We start from the raw sequence: 17247 nt of genomic DNA, 5'->3' as shown, positions 1-17247 counted from the left end.
AGAGAGAGAGAGAGAGAGAGACAGAGAGAGAGAGAGAGAGAGAGAGAGACAGAGAGAGAGAGAGACAGAGAGAGAGAGAGAGAGAGAGAGAGAGAGAGAGAGAGAGAGAGAGAGAGAGAGAGAGAGAGAGAGAGAGAGAGAGAGAGAGAGAGAGAGAGACAGAGAGAGAGAGAGAGAGAGAGAGAGAGAGACAGAGAGAGAGAGACAGAGAGAGAGAGGGAGAAAGAGAGAGAGACAGAGAGAGAGAGGGAGAAGGAGAGAAAGGAGGGGGGGGGAGAATAAAGGTTCATTGTGTTTGGAGTCAGACAGCCCACAGAGAAGATGAGAACATTATGGAGGATTGTGGAATGACTCCATTACAGTTGTACCGACAGTAGATATACAGTGGAAACAACAGAGGGGTCCCACAGAAGATACACAGTATAACTGTTTAGTAGAAGTTAACCATGGCTTTAACTGTTGACCATAGTTTCACTGTCCTCACAGATTCTGACTGTGGTTATGTGGTCCTAGTACAAATCAAATCAAATACAACAAGTTTAGACCTTACCACAAAATGCTTACTTAAGAGCCCTTAACTAACCACGCAGAGTTTTAAAATATGAAGGAAGAAAAATCTGCACAATAAACTAAAGGAAAAATAGTAACAGGATAAAATAACAATAACAAGGCTATAAACAAGAATCACCAGTACCAGTCAATGTGGATTGTTGCTACAGTGGGTACACAGTAGTGTGGTCTGAGTGTAGCGTAATATTGACCAACTGAAGTTGTTGCAACAATGGGTACACAGTAGTGTGGTCTGACTGTAGCGTAATATTGACCAAATGAAGTTGTTGCTACAATGGGTACACAGTATTGTGGTCTTACTGTGGTCGTATAGTAGATGTTAACCATGGTATTGTGGTCTTACTGTGGTCGTATAGTAGATGTTAACCATGGTATTGTGGTCTTACTGTGGTCGTATAGTAGATGTTAACCATGGTATTGTGGTCTTACTGTGGTCGTATAGTAGATGTTAACCATGGTATTGTGGTCTTACTGTAGTCGTATAGTAGATGTTAACCATGGTATTGTGGTCTTACCATAGATGTTGAGGGTGGTGGTGCGGTTGCTGGAGCCCAGCACGTTCTCTGCAAGGCAGGTGTATTCCCCTCCTTCCTCCAGACGAACATGTTCTATATGCAGGCTGCCGTCTCTACGCACCGTCACATACGGGCTGGAGCTCACCTGGCATGGACAGGATCACATTCAACAGGTGAAAACATTACATGGAGGGACACACACAGACACACACAACCAGCTGTATTGGAACACGGTATGTATGAAACATGTGGTATGTATAAAACATGTGGTATGTATGAAACATGTGGTATGTATAAACATGTGGTATGTATGAAACATGTGGTATGTATAAAACATGTGGTATGTATGAAACATGCGGTATGTATAAAACATGTGGTATGTATAAAACATGTGGTATGTATAAAACATGTGGTATGTATAAAACATGTGATATGTATAAAACATGTGGTATGTATAAAACATGTGGTATGTATAAAACATGTGGTATGTAGAAAACATGTGGTATGTATAAAACATGTGGTATGTATAAAAGATGTGGTATGTATAAAACATGTGGTATGTATGAAACATGTGGTATGTATAAAACATGTGGTATGTATGAAACATGTGGTATGTATAAAACATGTGGTATGTATAAAACATGTGGTATGTATAAAACATGTGGTATGTATAAAACATGTGGTATGTATAAAACATGTGGTATGTATAAAACATGTATGAATAAAACATGTATGTATAAAACATGTGGTATGTATAAAACATGTGGTATGTATAAAACATGTGGTATGTATAAAACATGTGGTATGTATAAAACATGTGGTATGTAAAAAAACATGTGGTAGGTAGAAAACATGTGGTAGGTAGAAACATGTGGTAGGTAGAAAACATGCGGTATATGTATAACACATGTGGTATGTATAAAACATGTGGTATGTATAAAACATGTGGTATGTATAAAACATGTGGTATGTATAAAACATGTGGTATGTATAAAACATGTGGTATGAATAAAACATGTGGTAGGTAGAAAACATGTGGTATGTATAAAACATGTGGTATGTATAAAAGATGTGGTATGTATAAAACATGTGGTATGTATGAAACATGTGGTATGTATAAAACATGTGGTATGTATGAAACATGTGGTATGTATAAAACATGTGGTATGTATAAAACATGTGGTATGTATAAAACATGTGGTATGTATGAAACATGTGGTAGGTAGAAACATGTGGTATGTATAAAACATGTGGTATGTATGAAACATGTGGTATGTATAAAACATGTGGTATGTATAAAACATGTGGTATGTATAAAACATGTGGTATGTAAAAAAACATGTGGTAGGTAGAAAACATGTGGTAGGTAGAAACATGTGGTAGGTAGAAAACATGCGGTATGTATGAAACATGTGGTATGTATGAAACATGTGGTATGTATAAGACGTGGTATGTATAAAACATGTGGTATGTAGAAAACATGTGGTAGGTAGAAAACATGTGCTATATGTATAAAACATGTGGTATGTATAAAACATGCGGTATGTATAAAAATGTGGTACGTATATAACATGTGGTATGTATAAAACATGCGATATGTATAAAACATGCGGTATGTATAAAACATGTGGTAGGTAGAAAACATGTGGTAGGTAGAAAACATGTGGTAGGTAGAAACATCTGGTAGGTAGAAAACATGCGGTATATGTATAACACATGTGGTATATATAAACATGCGGTATGTATAAAACATGTGGTATGTATGAAACATGTGGTATGTATGTATGAAACATGTGGTATGTATGAAACATGTGGTATGTGTGTATGAAACATGTGGTAGGTATGAAACATGTGGTATGTATAAAACATGTGGTATGTATAAAACATGTGGTATGTATGAAACATGTGGTATGTGTGTATGAAACATGTGGTATGTATGAAACATGTGGTATGTATGAAACATGTAGTATGTGTGAAACATGTGGTATGTGTGTATGAAACATATGGAAGGTATAAAACATGTGGTATGTATGAAACATTTGGTATGTATAAAACATGTGGTATGTATAAAACATGTGGTATGTATAAAACATGTGGTAGGTAGAAAACATGTGGTATGTATAAAACATGTGGTATGTATAAAACATGTGGTATGTATAAAACATGTGGTATGTATAAAACATGTGGTATGTATGAAACATGTGGTATGTATGAAACATGTGGTATGTATGAAACATGTGGTATGTATGAAACATGCGGTATATATGTATGAAACATTTGGTATGTATAAAACATGTGGTATTGTCACGAATATTACCGAAGGTGACTCCTTCTTGTTCGGGTGGCGCTCGGCGGTCGTCGTCACCGGTCTACTAGCTATCGCCGATCCGTTGTTCTGTGTTCCTTTGGTTTTGTCTGATTGGTATCACCTGTTTCTTGTTTGGTTGTTAGGGTAGGGTTATATATAGTTTGTTCAGCCCGCTTCTGTTTCGTGCGGGCTTGTTAGTCTGATTTGTTGTTTGAGTGTATTTTGTTTGTATTTGGGTTTCACGATGTCCGTTTATATTTCTGATCATTTGTTTTTCTACTTTTGGTTCATGTTATGTTTCCGGGACATTAAAGCGTGTTTTTTCCCACATCTTTCGCTCTCTGCGCCTGACTCCACACCTCCTCACTCATTTATCGTAACAGAAGCCCGCACCACGATATGGAGTCAGCAGGAGCAGCGACCACTCCTCTTCCTACTATGGAGGAGAGAGTCCTTCATCACACGTCTATCCTCCATTGCCTAGGATCAGCGATGGATCAGATGATGGAAAGGATGGATCGTTGGGAGAGGAATGGTCTCCCTACTACCCCACCGACCCTCCCACCAGCAACTCTACCATCTCCCCATCTGGATCCGGTTCCAGCGCTCTGCGCATTACGCCTCCGAGGGAGTACGATGGAGCAGCGACGGGGTGCCAGGGATTCCTGCTTCAACTAGACCTCTACCTGGCCACCGTTCGGCCGGCTCCCTCGGAGGAGGAGAGAGTGTGGGTTCTCATCACATGCCTTACCGGTAGAGCCCTGGAGTGGGCTAATGCGGTCTGGAACGGGCCCGACTCAGCAAAGGACAATTACCCGGAGTTCACCCGCCGTTTCAGGGCCGTGTTCGATCACCCTCCAGAGGGTCGAGCGGCGGGTGAGAGATTGTTCCATCTCAGACAGGGGACGAGGAGCGCGCAGGACTTCGCACTGGAGTTCCGGACCTTGGCCGCTGGAGCAGGGTGGAAAGACAGGGCCCTGATAGACCATTACAGATGTAGCCTGAGAGAGGACGTCCGTAGGGAGCTGGCCTGTTGGGATGCTACACTTAGCCTGGATGGACTGATAGACCTGTCGATCCGGTTGGACCATCTGCTAGCTGCTCGCGGACGTTCTGAAAGGGTCCTGTCAGTTCTACCTCCTGACCCTCCTGCTCCTATCCCGATGGAGCTAGGAGGGACCGCGTCTAGGGAGATCGGAGGAGGAAGCTCCTCCTGTACCAGTTGTGGCCGGAGAGGGCACACGTCTGGTCGGTGCTGGAGGAATTCATCTAGGAATCGAGAGGGCAGGCAGAACACTCCTCGGTCAACCCAGGTGAGTAAGCACCACACTCTCCTAGAGTTTCCTGTTGGTCACATGTTCCTATTAATTTGTTTCCTTAATTATTCTCCTTCTCTCCAGCATAAGGCACTGGTAGATTCAGGCGCAGCTGGAAACTTTATAGATCGCGGACTCGCTCAGAGGTTGAGGATTCCGTTAGTAAAAGTAGACCCCCCCTTTTGCCGTGCACTCTTTAGATAGTCGACCATTAGGGTCAGGGCTGGTGAGGAAAGCCACAATTTCGTTGGAGATGGTTACGCAGGGGAATCACAAGGAGCGAATTGGTTTGTTCCTTATCGATTCACCTGCGTTTCCAGTGGTACTGGGGATTCCCTGGCTAGCTATTCATAATCCTACGATTTTGTGGAAACAGGGAACTCTACAGGGGTGGTCTGATGAGTGTTCAGGCAGGTGTGTAGGGGTTTCCATCGGTGCGACAACGGTGGAGAGTCCAGACCAGGTTTCCACCGTGCGCATTCCAGCTGAGTATAACGATTTGGCTATCGTTTTCAGTAAAAAGAAGGCGACCCAATTACCACCCCATAGGCAGGGGATTGCGTGATAAACCTCCAGGTAAACGCTGCACTCCCCAGGAGTCATGTGTATCCTTTGTCCCAGGAGGAGACGGTGGCTATGGAAACTTATATCACCGAGGCTCTGGGACAGGGGTACATTCAGCCCTCCATGTCACCTGTCTCTTCGAGTTTCTTTTTGTGAAGAAAAAAGATGGTGGTTTACGTCCGTGTATTGATTATAGAGGTCTAAATTCCATCATGGTGGGTTTTAGTTACCCACTACCTCTCATTGCTACGGCAGTGGAATCATTTCACGGAGCGCAGTTCTTCACTAAACTGGATCTCAGGAGTGCTTATAATCTGGTGCGTATTCGGGATGGAGATGAGTGGAAAACTGCATTTAGCACTACTTCTGGCCATTATGAGTACCTCGTCATGCCATACGGTTTAAAGAATGCTCCAGCTATATTTCAATCCTTCGTGGATGAGATTCTCAGAGACCTGCACGGACAGGGTGTAGTGGTGTATATTGACGATATTTTGATCTACTCCGCTACACGCACTGCGCATGTATCTCTGGTGCGCAAGGTTCTTAGACGACTGCTGGAGCATGACCTGTATGTGAAGGCGGAGAAATGTGAGTTTTCCAAACAATCAGTTTCCTTCCTGGGTTATCGCATTTCCAGCTCTGGGTTGGTAATGGAGGGTGACCGCGTAAAGGCCGTGCGTAATTGGCCGACTCCGACCACGGTAAAGGAGGTACAGCGGTTCTTGGGGTTTGCCAATTACTACCGGAGGTTTATCCGGGGTTTTGGTCAGGTAGCTGCCCCTATTACCTCACTGCTGAAGGGGGGGCCGGTGCGTTTACAGTGGTCAGCAGAGGCGAACGGAGCTTTTCATAAGTTGAAGGCGATGTTTACTGAGGCGCCGGTGTTGGCGCATCCGGACCCTTCTTTGGCGTTTATAGTAGAGGTGGACGCATCCGAGGCTGGGGTTGGAGCGGTGCTCTCACAGCGTTCGGGTGCGCCACCGAAGCTCCGCCCCTGTGCCTTTTTTTCGAAGAAACTCGGGCCAGCGGAGCGGAATTATGATGTGGGGGATAGGGAGTTGTTGGCTATGGTTAAGGCCCAGAAGATGTGGAGACACTGGCTTGAGGGGGCTAAGCACCCTTTCCTTACCAAATCAAATTTCAAATTATCTGGACTGACCACCGTAACCTGGAGTATATCCGATCAGCTAGGAGACTGAATCCTCGTCAGGCAAGGTGGGCCATGTTTTTCACCAGATTTCGTTTCACTATCTCATATAGACCAGGTTCCCTCAACACTAAGGCCGACACGCTGTCAAGACTCTATGACACTGAGGACAGGTCCATCGATCCTACTCCCATCATTCCGGCAGCTAAGCTGGTGGCACCAGTAGTATGGGATGTGGACGTGGACATCGAGCGGGCGCTAAGGGAGGAACCTGCGCCTCCACAGTGTCCGGAGGGTCGTAGGTACGTGCCGCTGGCTGTTCGTGATCAATTGATTCGATGGGCTCATTGTCTACCCTCGTCGGGTCACCCAGGTATTTTTAGGACAGTGCGAGGTCTTGAGAGGAAGTACTGGTGGCCCACTTTGAGGAAGGATGTGCGATTCTATGTTTCCTCCTGTTCGGTGTGCGCCCAGAGTAAGGCTCCTAGACACCTGCCAAGAGGTAAATTACAACCTCTTCCCTTTCCACAACGGCCGTGGACCCATCTATCGGTGGATTTTCTTACTGACCTTCCCCCCTCTCAGGTCCTGCCGTCTTATCCCATTGCCCGGTCTCCCTACGGCCCTACAGACTGCGGAAGCTCTTTTCAGCCATGTCTTCCGGCACTACGGGGTGCCCGAGGATATAGTTTCTGATCGGGGCCCCCAGTTTATCTCCCGTGTTTGGAGGGCATTTATGGAACGTCTGGGGGTCTCGGTCAGCCTGACCTCAGGGTATCACCCGGAGAGTAATGGGCAGGTGGAGAGAGTGAACCAGGAGGTGGGTAGGTTTCTGCGGTCGTATTGCCAGGACCGGCCAGGGGAGTGGGCGAGATATATTCCCTGGGCAGAAATAGCCCAGAACTCACTAAGCCACTCCTCTACCAACATGTCACCATTTGAGTGCGTGTTGGGGTACCAGCCAGTCCTGGCACCGTGGCATCAGAGCCAGACTGAGGCTACTGCGGTGGAGGAGTGGGTGCAGCGCTCTAAGGAGACCTGGAGGGCTGTCCAAGAGTCATTACGCCAAGCGAGCATAAGGCAGAAGAAGAGCGCTGACCGTCACCGCAGTGAGGCCCCCGTGTTTGCACCTGGGGACAGGGTCTGGCTCTCGACCCGAAACCTGCCCCTCCGCTTGCCCTGCCGGAAGCTGGGTCCGCAGTGTATAGGGCCATTTAAAGTCCTGAGGAGAATAAACAAGGTTTGTTATCGATTATTACTTCCTTCGTATTATCGTATTAACCCCTCGTTTCATGTGTCTCTTCTCAGGCCGGTGGTAGCTGGTCCCATGCAGGAAGGTGAGGTTCCGGAGGTTCCTCCGCCCCCTCTGGACATCGAGGGGTCCCCGGCGTACAAGATACGAGCTATTCTGGACTCGAGACGCCGGGTGAGGGGCTTGCAGTACCTCGTTGACTGGGAGGGGTACAGTCCGGAGGAGAGGTGCTGGGTTCCGGTGAGGGATATTCTAGATCCATCTATGTTGAGTGAGTTCCATCGCCTCCGTCCGGATCGCCCAGCGCCTCGGCCCCCGGGTCGTCCCCGAGGCCGGCGTCGGCGCGCTGCGGGAGCTGCGCGTCAGGGGGGGGTACTGTCACGAATATTACCGAAGGTGACTCCCCTTCTTGTTTGGGTGGCGCTCGGCGGTCGTTGTCACCGGTCTACTAGCTATCGCCGATCCATTGTTCTGTGTTCCTTTGGTTTTGTCTGATTGGTATCACCTGTTTCTTGTTGAGTTGTTAGGGTAGGGTTATATATAGTTTGTTCAGCCCGCTTCTGTTTCGTGTGGGCTTGTTAGTCTGTTTTGTTGTTTGAGTGTATTTTGTTTGTATTTGGGTTTCACGCTGTCCGTTTATATTTCTGATCATTTGTTTTTCTACTTTTGGTTCATGTTATGTTTCCGGGACATTAAAGCGCGTTTTTTCCCACATCTTTTGCTCTCTGCGCCTGACTCCACACCTCCTCACTCATTTATCGTAACAGGTATGTATAAAACATGTGGTATGTATGAAACATGTGGTATGTATGAAACATGTGGTATGTATAAAACATGCGGTATGTATGAAACATGTGGTATGTATGAAACATGTGGTATGTATAAAACATGCGGTATGTATAAAACATGTGGTATGTATAAAACATGTGGTATGTATGAAACATGTGGTATGTATGAAACATGTGGTATGTATAAAACATGCGGTATGTATAAAACATGTGGTATGTATGAAACATGTGGTATGTATGAAACATGTGGTATGTATGAAACATGTGGTATGTATGAAACATGTGGTATGTATGAAACATGTGGTATGTTTAAAACACCCAAATACACTTACAGAATGGACCTCTACTCAAAACGGGCACAGGTGGTCCATAGACAAGTCTAATATTAGTTTTAAAATCAGTGCTAAAACAATAGACACCTTCATAGACGTTGCAGTGAGTAAGTCATTTTGAAGTGGTTTTGTTAAATTTTTTTGTTCATTTTTATGAATCATTCCTCGACTGTCTGATGACAAATTGGTGTAATCTTATTCACAGTGCTTAACCACAGGCAGATCTCAGGCACCAGTAGTGTGTATGTGTGTGTGCATATGCACGCGTGTGTGCGTGTGGGTATGTGTGTGCATTCCAGTGTGTGTGTGTGTGTGTGTGTGTGTGTGTGTGTGTGTGTGTGTGTGTGTGTGTGTGTGTGTGTGTGTGTGTGCGTACGCGCGTGTGTGTGTGGGGGTATGTGTGTGTGCATGCGGTATGTATGTGTGTGTGTGTGTGTGTGTGTGTGTGTGTGCCAGTGTGTGTGTGTGTGTGTGTGCGTGCGTGCGCGTGTGTGTGTGGGGGTATGTGTGTGTGCATGCCAGTGTGTGTGTGTGTATTTGTGTGTGTATATGTGTGTGTGTGTGTGTGTGTGTGTGTGTGTGTGTGTGTGTGTGTGTGTGTGTGTGTATGTGTGTGTGTGTGTGTGTGTGTGTGTGTGCCATGTGTGTGTATGTGTGTGCGTGTGTGTGTGTATGTGTGTGTGCGTGTGTGTGTGTGTGCCAGTGTGTGTGTGTGCCAGTGTGTGTGTGTGTGTGTGCCAGTGTGTGTGTGTGTGCCAGTGTGTGTGTATAGCTTTCTCACCAGGCCGTGGTTGTGTAGCCAGCGTCTCTCAGGTAGGGGGTTTCCCGCCAGCAGCACACAGGGCAGAGTCACCTGCTGCTCCTTGATCACATTCAGCACCCCCGGACTGTGGCCAATCACCGGGGACACTGTAAAAAATCATAAAAACAAAGTGGCTGTTTGTTTCCAGGGACCAGGGGCTCTCCTGCTCTCTCCATGCCTGACCAGGGCTCATCTCCACTGGGTCCACTTCCCAGTTGCCTCCCTGCTTTACCACACACTCTCTTCCATATGGTTTCCACATCTCCACACTGAGAGGCTTAGGGAATGCATGGTTGCTATAAATACTGACGTATTTACACTCTCTCCCTAGGCACGATGTAAAGGCCTCGCATACACCCAAAACACACGCACACACAGTTGGTCTAGATGACATCATACATACTGTATGTGTGTGAATGTGCAGCGATTTGAACACGTTCACACGGTCATCTGGGGGACAGAAACAGTTGACAAGGTGTTGGCCAGGAGAACATGACCAACATGAAGATAATCTGACCATAAACTGACCACCCAACTGTCTCCAGTCAAACACAATGTGACCATCCTCATTGATATGAACTGACCTCCTGAATGGAAAGATATGAAAATGCCCAATATGAACCCTGACCAGTTGACTTTACCACAAAAACCTGGCCTAGGCCTAAATATTCTTTCTGATCCCAGAACATACGGTATGTTCCCCCGTGTGCTCGGGTGGCAGGTAGCCTAGTGGTTAGAGTGTCGGGCCAGTAACCGAACGGGTGCTGGATCGAATCCCTAAGCTGACAAGGTAAGAATTTGTCGTTCTGTCCAAGAACAAGGCAGTTAACCCACTGTTCCCCGGTCGGCTGTCACTGCAAATAAGAATTTGTTCTTAACTGACTTGCCTAGTTAAATAAAGATAAACATTCTATGCTTGAGTAGACACTCAGGGTTAATGTATACATTACATCTCTTATCCCTCTGGCTATCCGTCCACTCAAGGCCTGTAACACAAACAGCCGTCAGTTCGAGTCCTGCTTCTCCACTCTGAGACGGGAACTGGGAGTGTGGCATGACAAGACTGATGATTCCTGCCTGAGAGGATCCAGCATGAGGAAAGACAGAGATTAACAAAATGGTTGCCAGATTGGAAAGGAATCCACCTTTTATGTTCACACATAACATAAAGATGGACTGACTGACTGACTGACTGACTGACTGGCTGGTTAACTGACTACAGGAGGAGATAAGGTTTGCCTGATGTAATGTGGTTCTTGCCAGCTGCTGAGCTAACAGACGATATGAGGGAGAGAAAGAGAGACAGAGAGAGAGACAGGGAGAGAGAGCGAGACAGTGAGAGAGAGAGATACGGAGATAGAAACAGAGAGATATGAAGAGAGATACAGAGAGATACAGAGAGAGGAAGTAGTGTTGGGGGAAAAAACATACAACATTATCAAATCCATGCACACAAACAACAAGTGTGCGGTTAAAATTACCAAAAAATAAACACTTTTCTTTCCACAGGGCCATGCAGCTTGAGTCCCACCCTCTTCAACATATACATCAACAAATTGGTGAAGGCACTTGAACAGTCTGCAGCACCCGGCCTCACCCTACTAGAATCTGAAGTCAAATGTCTACAGTTTGCTGATGATCTGGTGCTTCTGTCCCCAACCAAGACAGGACTACAGTAGCACCTAAATCTTCTTGCACAGATTCTGTCAGACCAGGGCCCTGACAAAAAGGTCCAGTTGCCAGGACCACAAATACAAATTCCATCTAGACACTGTTGCCCTAGAGCACACAAAACGATACATACCTTCGGCCTAAACATCAGAGCCACGGATGACTTCCAGAAAGCTGTGAACGATCCGAGAGACAATGCAAGAAAGGCCTTCTACGCCATCAAAAATAACATCAAATTCAACATACCAATGAGGATCTGGCTAAAAATACTTCAATCAGTTATAGAACCCATTGCCCTTCATGGCTGTGGGGTCTGGGGACCGCTCACCAACCAATAATTCAAAAAATGGGACAAACACCAAATTAAGACTGTGTGTAGAATTCTGCAAAAATATCCCCGGTGTACAACGTAAAACACCAAATAATGCAGAGCAGAATTAGGCCGATACCCGCTAATGATCAAAATCCAGAAATGAGCCATTAAATTCTACAACCACCTAAAAGGGAAGTGATTCCCAAACCTTCCATAACAAAGCCATCACCCACAGAGAGATGAACCTGGAGAAGAGTCCCCTAAGCAAGCTGGTCCTGGGGCTCTGTTCACAAACACAAACACACCCAACAGAGCCCCAGGACAGCAACACAACTAGACCCAACGAAATCATGAGAAAACCAAAAGAGAATTACTTGACACATTGGAAACAATTAACCAAATAACTGAGCAAACTAGAATGCTATATGGCCCTAAACAGAGAGTAAACAGTGGCATAATATCTGACCATTGTGACTGCTCAAACTTAAGGAAAGCTTTGACTATGTACAGACTCAGTGAGCATAGCCTTGCTATTGAGAGCTGCTCCCATAGGCAGACCTGGCTCTCAAGAGAAGACAGGCTATGCTCACTGCCCACGAAATGAGGTGGAAGCTGAGCTGCACTTCCTAACCTCCTGCCCAATGTACGACCATATTAGAGACACATATTTCCCTCAGATTACACAGACCCACAAAGAATTCGAAAACAAATCCAATTTTGATAAACTCCCTATTGGGTGAAATTCCACAGTGTGCCATCACAGCAGCAATATTTGTGACCTGTTGCCACAAGAAAATGGCAACCAGTGAAGAACAAACACCATTGTAAATACAACCCATATTTATTTATTTTCCCTTTTGTAATTTAACTGTTTGCACATCATTACAACACTGTATATAACCATAATATGACTGTGTAACTTTTGTGAGTGTAATGTTCACTGTTAATTCTTTTTTGTTTATTATTTATTTCACTTGCTTTGGCAAAGTAAACATATGTTTCCCATGCCAATAAAGGCTTTGAATTAAGAGACAGAGACACAGAGAGAGAGAGAGAACAAGACAGAGAGAGAGAGAGAGAGAGAGAGAGAGAGAGAGAGAGAGACAGAGAGAGAGAGAGAGAGAGAGAGAGAGAGAGAGAGAGAGAGAGAGAGAGAGAGAGAGAGAGAGAGAGAGAGAGAGAGAGAGAGAGAGAGAGAGAGAGAGAGAGAGAGAGAGAGAGACAGAGAGAGAGAGAGAGAATGCAGAGAGAGAGCGAGGGAGACAGAGAGAGAGAGAGAGAGACAGAAAGAGACAGAGAAAGAGAGAGAAAGAGAGAGAGACAGTGAGAGAGAGACAGAAAGAGAGAAAGAGAGAGAAAGAGAGAGAGAGGGAGAGACAGACAGACAGAGAGAGACAGAGAGAGAGACAGAGAGAGAGAGAGACAGAGAGAGAGACAGAGAGATTAAGAAAGAGTGCGGCAGGGCTGTAGAACTGACTTGGACACCTCCCATGTTTTGCTTGTTGCGTTGCCACAGTAACCCCAGAGGCGGGGTGTTATGGGCAGGGACTGTGTCACTAGTGAAGTGGGGCACACGTTAATATGGGGCAGCTGGATCTGATGGGACCTTTAGCCCAAATAAGAACCCAGTGACTGTGAGTTCCCCCAAAGACAGTCCTGCATTGCTGCTGAATGGTGCTTAACAAGGTACACATGTGTAAACAAACACACACAACATTTAAGAAGCATGCACACACACACACACACACACACACACACACACTCACTCACATACACTCACACATACTGTACATACTGTACATACCTGCCGCGCAGTTGACAGGGTTGTGATACATGCATTGGGAATTCAAGCAGAGAAGGCGAGCCTTTCATAAATAAACAGACACACACATATACTAGTTTTCACACACACATACACACATTTTCATACACACATTTACAGTCACAGGCAATCCAAAGAAGTGTGTGGGCTTTGACAGGGCTGGGCTTTGAAGTTAGAAACCAAACTCTGAACTCAACAATCTCCACTATGGATGCTGCCCAGCCATATCTGTGTCTCTCCCACTTTAGTGAAATAGAAATATATAGGATTGCGTGCATACCATGGATCATTTAAAGACTACAGAGGACCTGCTGTTCTTACTCAATGTCAAGATGACTCAAAGTCAAGGTATTTCAATGTGTTATGAGGCTTGGTGAAACTGCAACCGATATATAAATGTACAGTACCAGTCAAAGGTTTGGGCACACCTAATCATTCCAGGGTTTTTCTTTATTTTTAATATTTTCTACGTTGTAGAATAACAGTGAAGACATCAAAACTACGAAATAACACTTATGGAATCATGTAGTAACCAAAAAAGTGTTAAACAAATCAAAATATATTTTATATTTGAGATTCTTCAAAGTAGCTACCCTTTGCCTTGATGACAGCTTTGCACTCTTGGCATTCTCTCAACCGGCTTCATTCCAGTCACCTGGAATGCATTTAAATTAACAGGTGTGCCATGTTAAAAGTTTGTTTGTGGAATTTCTTTCCTTCTTAATGCATTGAGCCAATCAGTTGTGTTGTGACTTGCTTGGGCCAAGAAACGCGAGCAATGGACATTAGACCTGTGGAAATCTGTCCTTTGGTCTGATGAGTCCAAACTTGAGATTTTTGGTTCCAACCGCCATGTCTTTGTGAGATGCAGAGTAGGTGAACGTATGATCTCCGCATGTGTGGCTCCCACCGTCAAGCATGGAGGAGTTGGGATGGTGCTTTGCTGGTGGCACTGTTGGTGATTTATTCAGAATTGTATTTATTTAGAATGGCTACCACAGCATTCTGCAGTGATACAACATCCCATCTGGTTTGGACTACAATTTGTTTTTTAACAGGACAATGACGTAAAACACCTCCAGGCTGTGTAAGGGATATTTGACCAAAAGGGAGAGTGATTGAGAGGCTACATCAGATGACCTGGCCTCCACAATCACCCGACCTCAACCCAATTGAGATGGCTTGGGATGAGTTGGACTGCAGAGTGAAGGAAAAGCAGCCAACAAGTGCTCAGCATATATGGGAATTTCTTCAAGACTGTTGGAAAAGCATTCCAAGACTTGTACCGAAGCCACTCCTGCATTTTCTTGGCTGTGTGCTTAGGGTCGTTGTCCTGTTGGAAGGTGACCTTTCCAACAGCCCGAGTCTGAGGTCCTGAGCATTCTGAAGCAGGTTTTCATCAAGGATCTCTCTGTACTTTGCTCCATTCATCTTTGCCTCGATCCTGACAAGTCTCCCAGTCCCTGCCACTGAAAAACATCCCCACAGCATGATACTTCTACCACCATGCTTCACTGTAGGGATGGTGCCAGGTATCCTCCAGACATGACACTTGGCGTTCAGGCCAAAGAGCTCAATCTTGATTTCATCAGATCAGAGAATCTTGTTTCTCATGGTCTGTGAGTCTTTAGGTGCCTTTTGGCAAACTCATAGCGGGCTGTCATGTGCCTTTTACTGAGGAGTGGCTTCTGTCTGGCCACTCAACCATAAAGGCCTAATTGGTGGAGTGCTGCAGAGATGGTTGTCCTTCTGGAACGTTCTCCCATCTTCACAAAGGAACTCTAGAGCTCTGTCAGAGTGACCATCGGGTTTAATTCATTCGACCTCATGGCTTGGTTATTGTTCTGACATGCACTGTCAACTGTGGGACCTTATATAGACAGGTGTGTGCCTTTCCAAATCATGTCCAATCAATGTAATTTACCACAGGTGGACTCTAGACAAATTGTTGATACAGCTCAAGGTTGATCAATGGAAACAGGATGCACCTGAGCTCAATTTGGAGTTGCATAGCAAAGGGTCTGAAAACATATGTAAATAAGGTATTTCTGTTTTTAATACATTTGCAAAATGTTTCTAAAAACCTGCTTTTGCTTTGTCATTATGGGGTATTTTGTGCAGATTGCTGAGGAAATTGTTTAATTTAATCAACCCTTTTGCCCTCAGAACATCCTCAATTTGTCAGGTCATGGACTCTATAAGGTGTCAAAAGCATTCCACAGGGATGCTGGCCCATGTTGACTCCAATGCTTCCCACAGTTGTGTCAAGACTTGTTGCGCCTGGATTCACCTGGTCAGTCTATGTCATTGAAAAAGCAGGTGTTGCTAATCTTTTATACACTTAGTGTATCTCTCTACTCTCTCTTTCTCACTGTGATTTAGGTATTTTTTCTCCCATGACTTCTGCAAGAACTGACATCCCCTTCAAACCATGCCAGGGAATTTGAGCCGCGTTCCTCTGAGTTCACCCCTACATTCCCTCGCCTTCAAATAAACTCAATGCATGCGGCCCATTACTCACACACACAACTCCAGCACAACTGAAAGATCACTCAAATGCTGAGCGCTTTCCTCTGCTGCTCCCAGTGAAAATATTCACTTTCAATTCAAAAGTAGCAATCTGTCTTTGAACGCAACAGAAGACAGACCTGACCATTGATGAATGTGATCTAAACTCAGCAAAAAAAGAAACGTCTTCTCACTGTCAACTGCGTTTATTTTCAGCAAACTTAACATGTGTAAATATTTGTATGAACACAACAAGATTCAACAACTGAGACATAAACTGAACAAGTTCCACAGACATGTGACTAACCGAAATGGAATTATGTGTCCCTGAACAAAGGTCAAAGGTCAAAATCAACAGTCAGTATCTGGTGTGGCCACCAGCTGCATTAAGTACTGCAGTGCATCTCCTCCTCATGGACTGCACCAGATTTGACAGTTCTTGCTGTGAGATGTTACCCCACTCTTCCACCAAGGCACCTGCAAGTTTCCAGACTTTTCTGTGTGGGAATGGCCCTAGCCCTCACCCTCCGATCCAACAGGTCCCAGATGTGCTCAATGGGATTGAGATCCGGGCTCTTCGCTGGCCATGGCTGAACACTGACATTCCTGTCTTGCAGGAAATCACGCACAGAACGAGCAGTATGGCTGGTGGCATTGTCATGCTGGAGGGTCATGTGAGGATGAGCTTGCAGGAAGGGTACCACATGAGGGAGGAGGATGTCTTCCCTGTAACGCACAGCGTTGAGATTGCCTGCAATGACAACAAGCTCAGTCCGATGATGCTATGACACACCGCCCCAGACCATGACGGACCCTCCACCTCCAAATCGATCCCGCTCCAGAGTACAGGCCTCGGTTTAACGCTCATTCCTTCAACCATAAACGCGAATCCGACCATCATCCCTGGTGAGACAAAACCGCGACTCATCAGTGAAGAGCACTTTTTGCCAGTCCTGTCTGGTCCAGCAACGGTGGGTTTGTGCCCATAGGTGATGTTGTTGACGGTAAAGTCTGGTGAGGACCTACCTTACAACAGGCCTATAAGCCCTCAGTTCAGCCACTCTCAGCCTATTGTGGACAGTCTGAGCACCGATAGAGGGATTGTGGTGTAACTTGGGCAGTTGTTGTTACCATCCTGTACCTGTCCCACAGGTGTGATGTTCCGATGTACCGATCCTGTGCAGGTGTTGTTACAAATAGTCTGTCACTGCGAGGACGATCAGCTGTCCGTCCTGTCTCCCTGTAGCACTGTCTTAGGCGTCTGACAGTAAGGACATTGCAATTCATTGCCCTGGCCACATCTGCAGTCCTCATGCCTCCTTGCAGCATGCCTAAG

General features: G+C 45.5%; 1 protein-coding gene across 1 annotated transcript in view; it reads right to left on the bottom strand.

Moving 5' to 3' along the window:
• The window catches only part of hmcn1 (hemicentin 1), a 233761-nt gene that overhangs the window by 108097 nt on the left and 108417 nt on the right, over positions 1-17247 (bottom strand). Inside the window, 2 exon segments of the mRNA XM_042322447.1 lie at positions 1086-1230; positions 9577-9704. Of these exon segments, the coding sequence (XP_042178381.1) occupies positions 1086-1230; positions 9577-9704 (273 nt within the window).

This window comes from Oncorhynchus tshawytscha, linkage group LG05, assembly GCF_018296145.1.
Source record: "Oncorhynchus tshawytscha isolate Ot180627B linkage group LG05, Otsh_v2.0, whole genome shotgun sequence".
Classification (NCBI taxonomy): Eukaryota; Metazoa; Chordata; class Actinopteri; order Salmoniformes; family Salmonidae; genus Oncorhynchus; species Oncorhynchus tshawytscha.
This window is presented reverse-complemented; position numbering and strand designations above follow the sequence as displayed.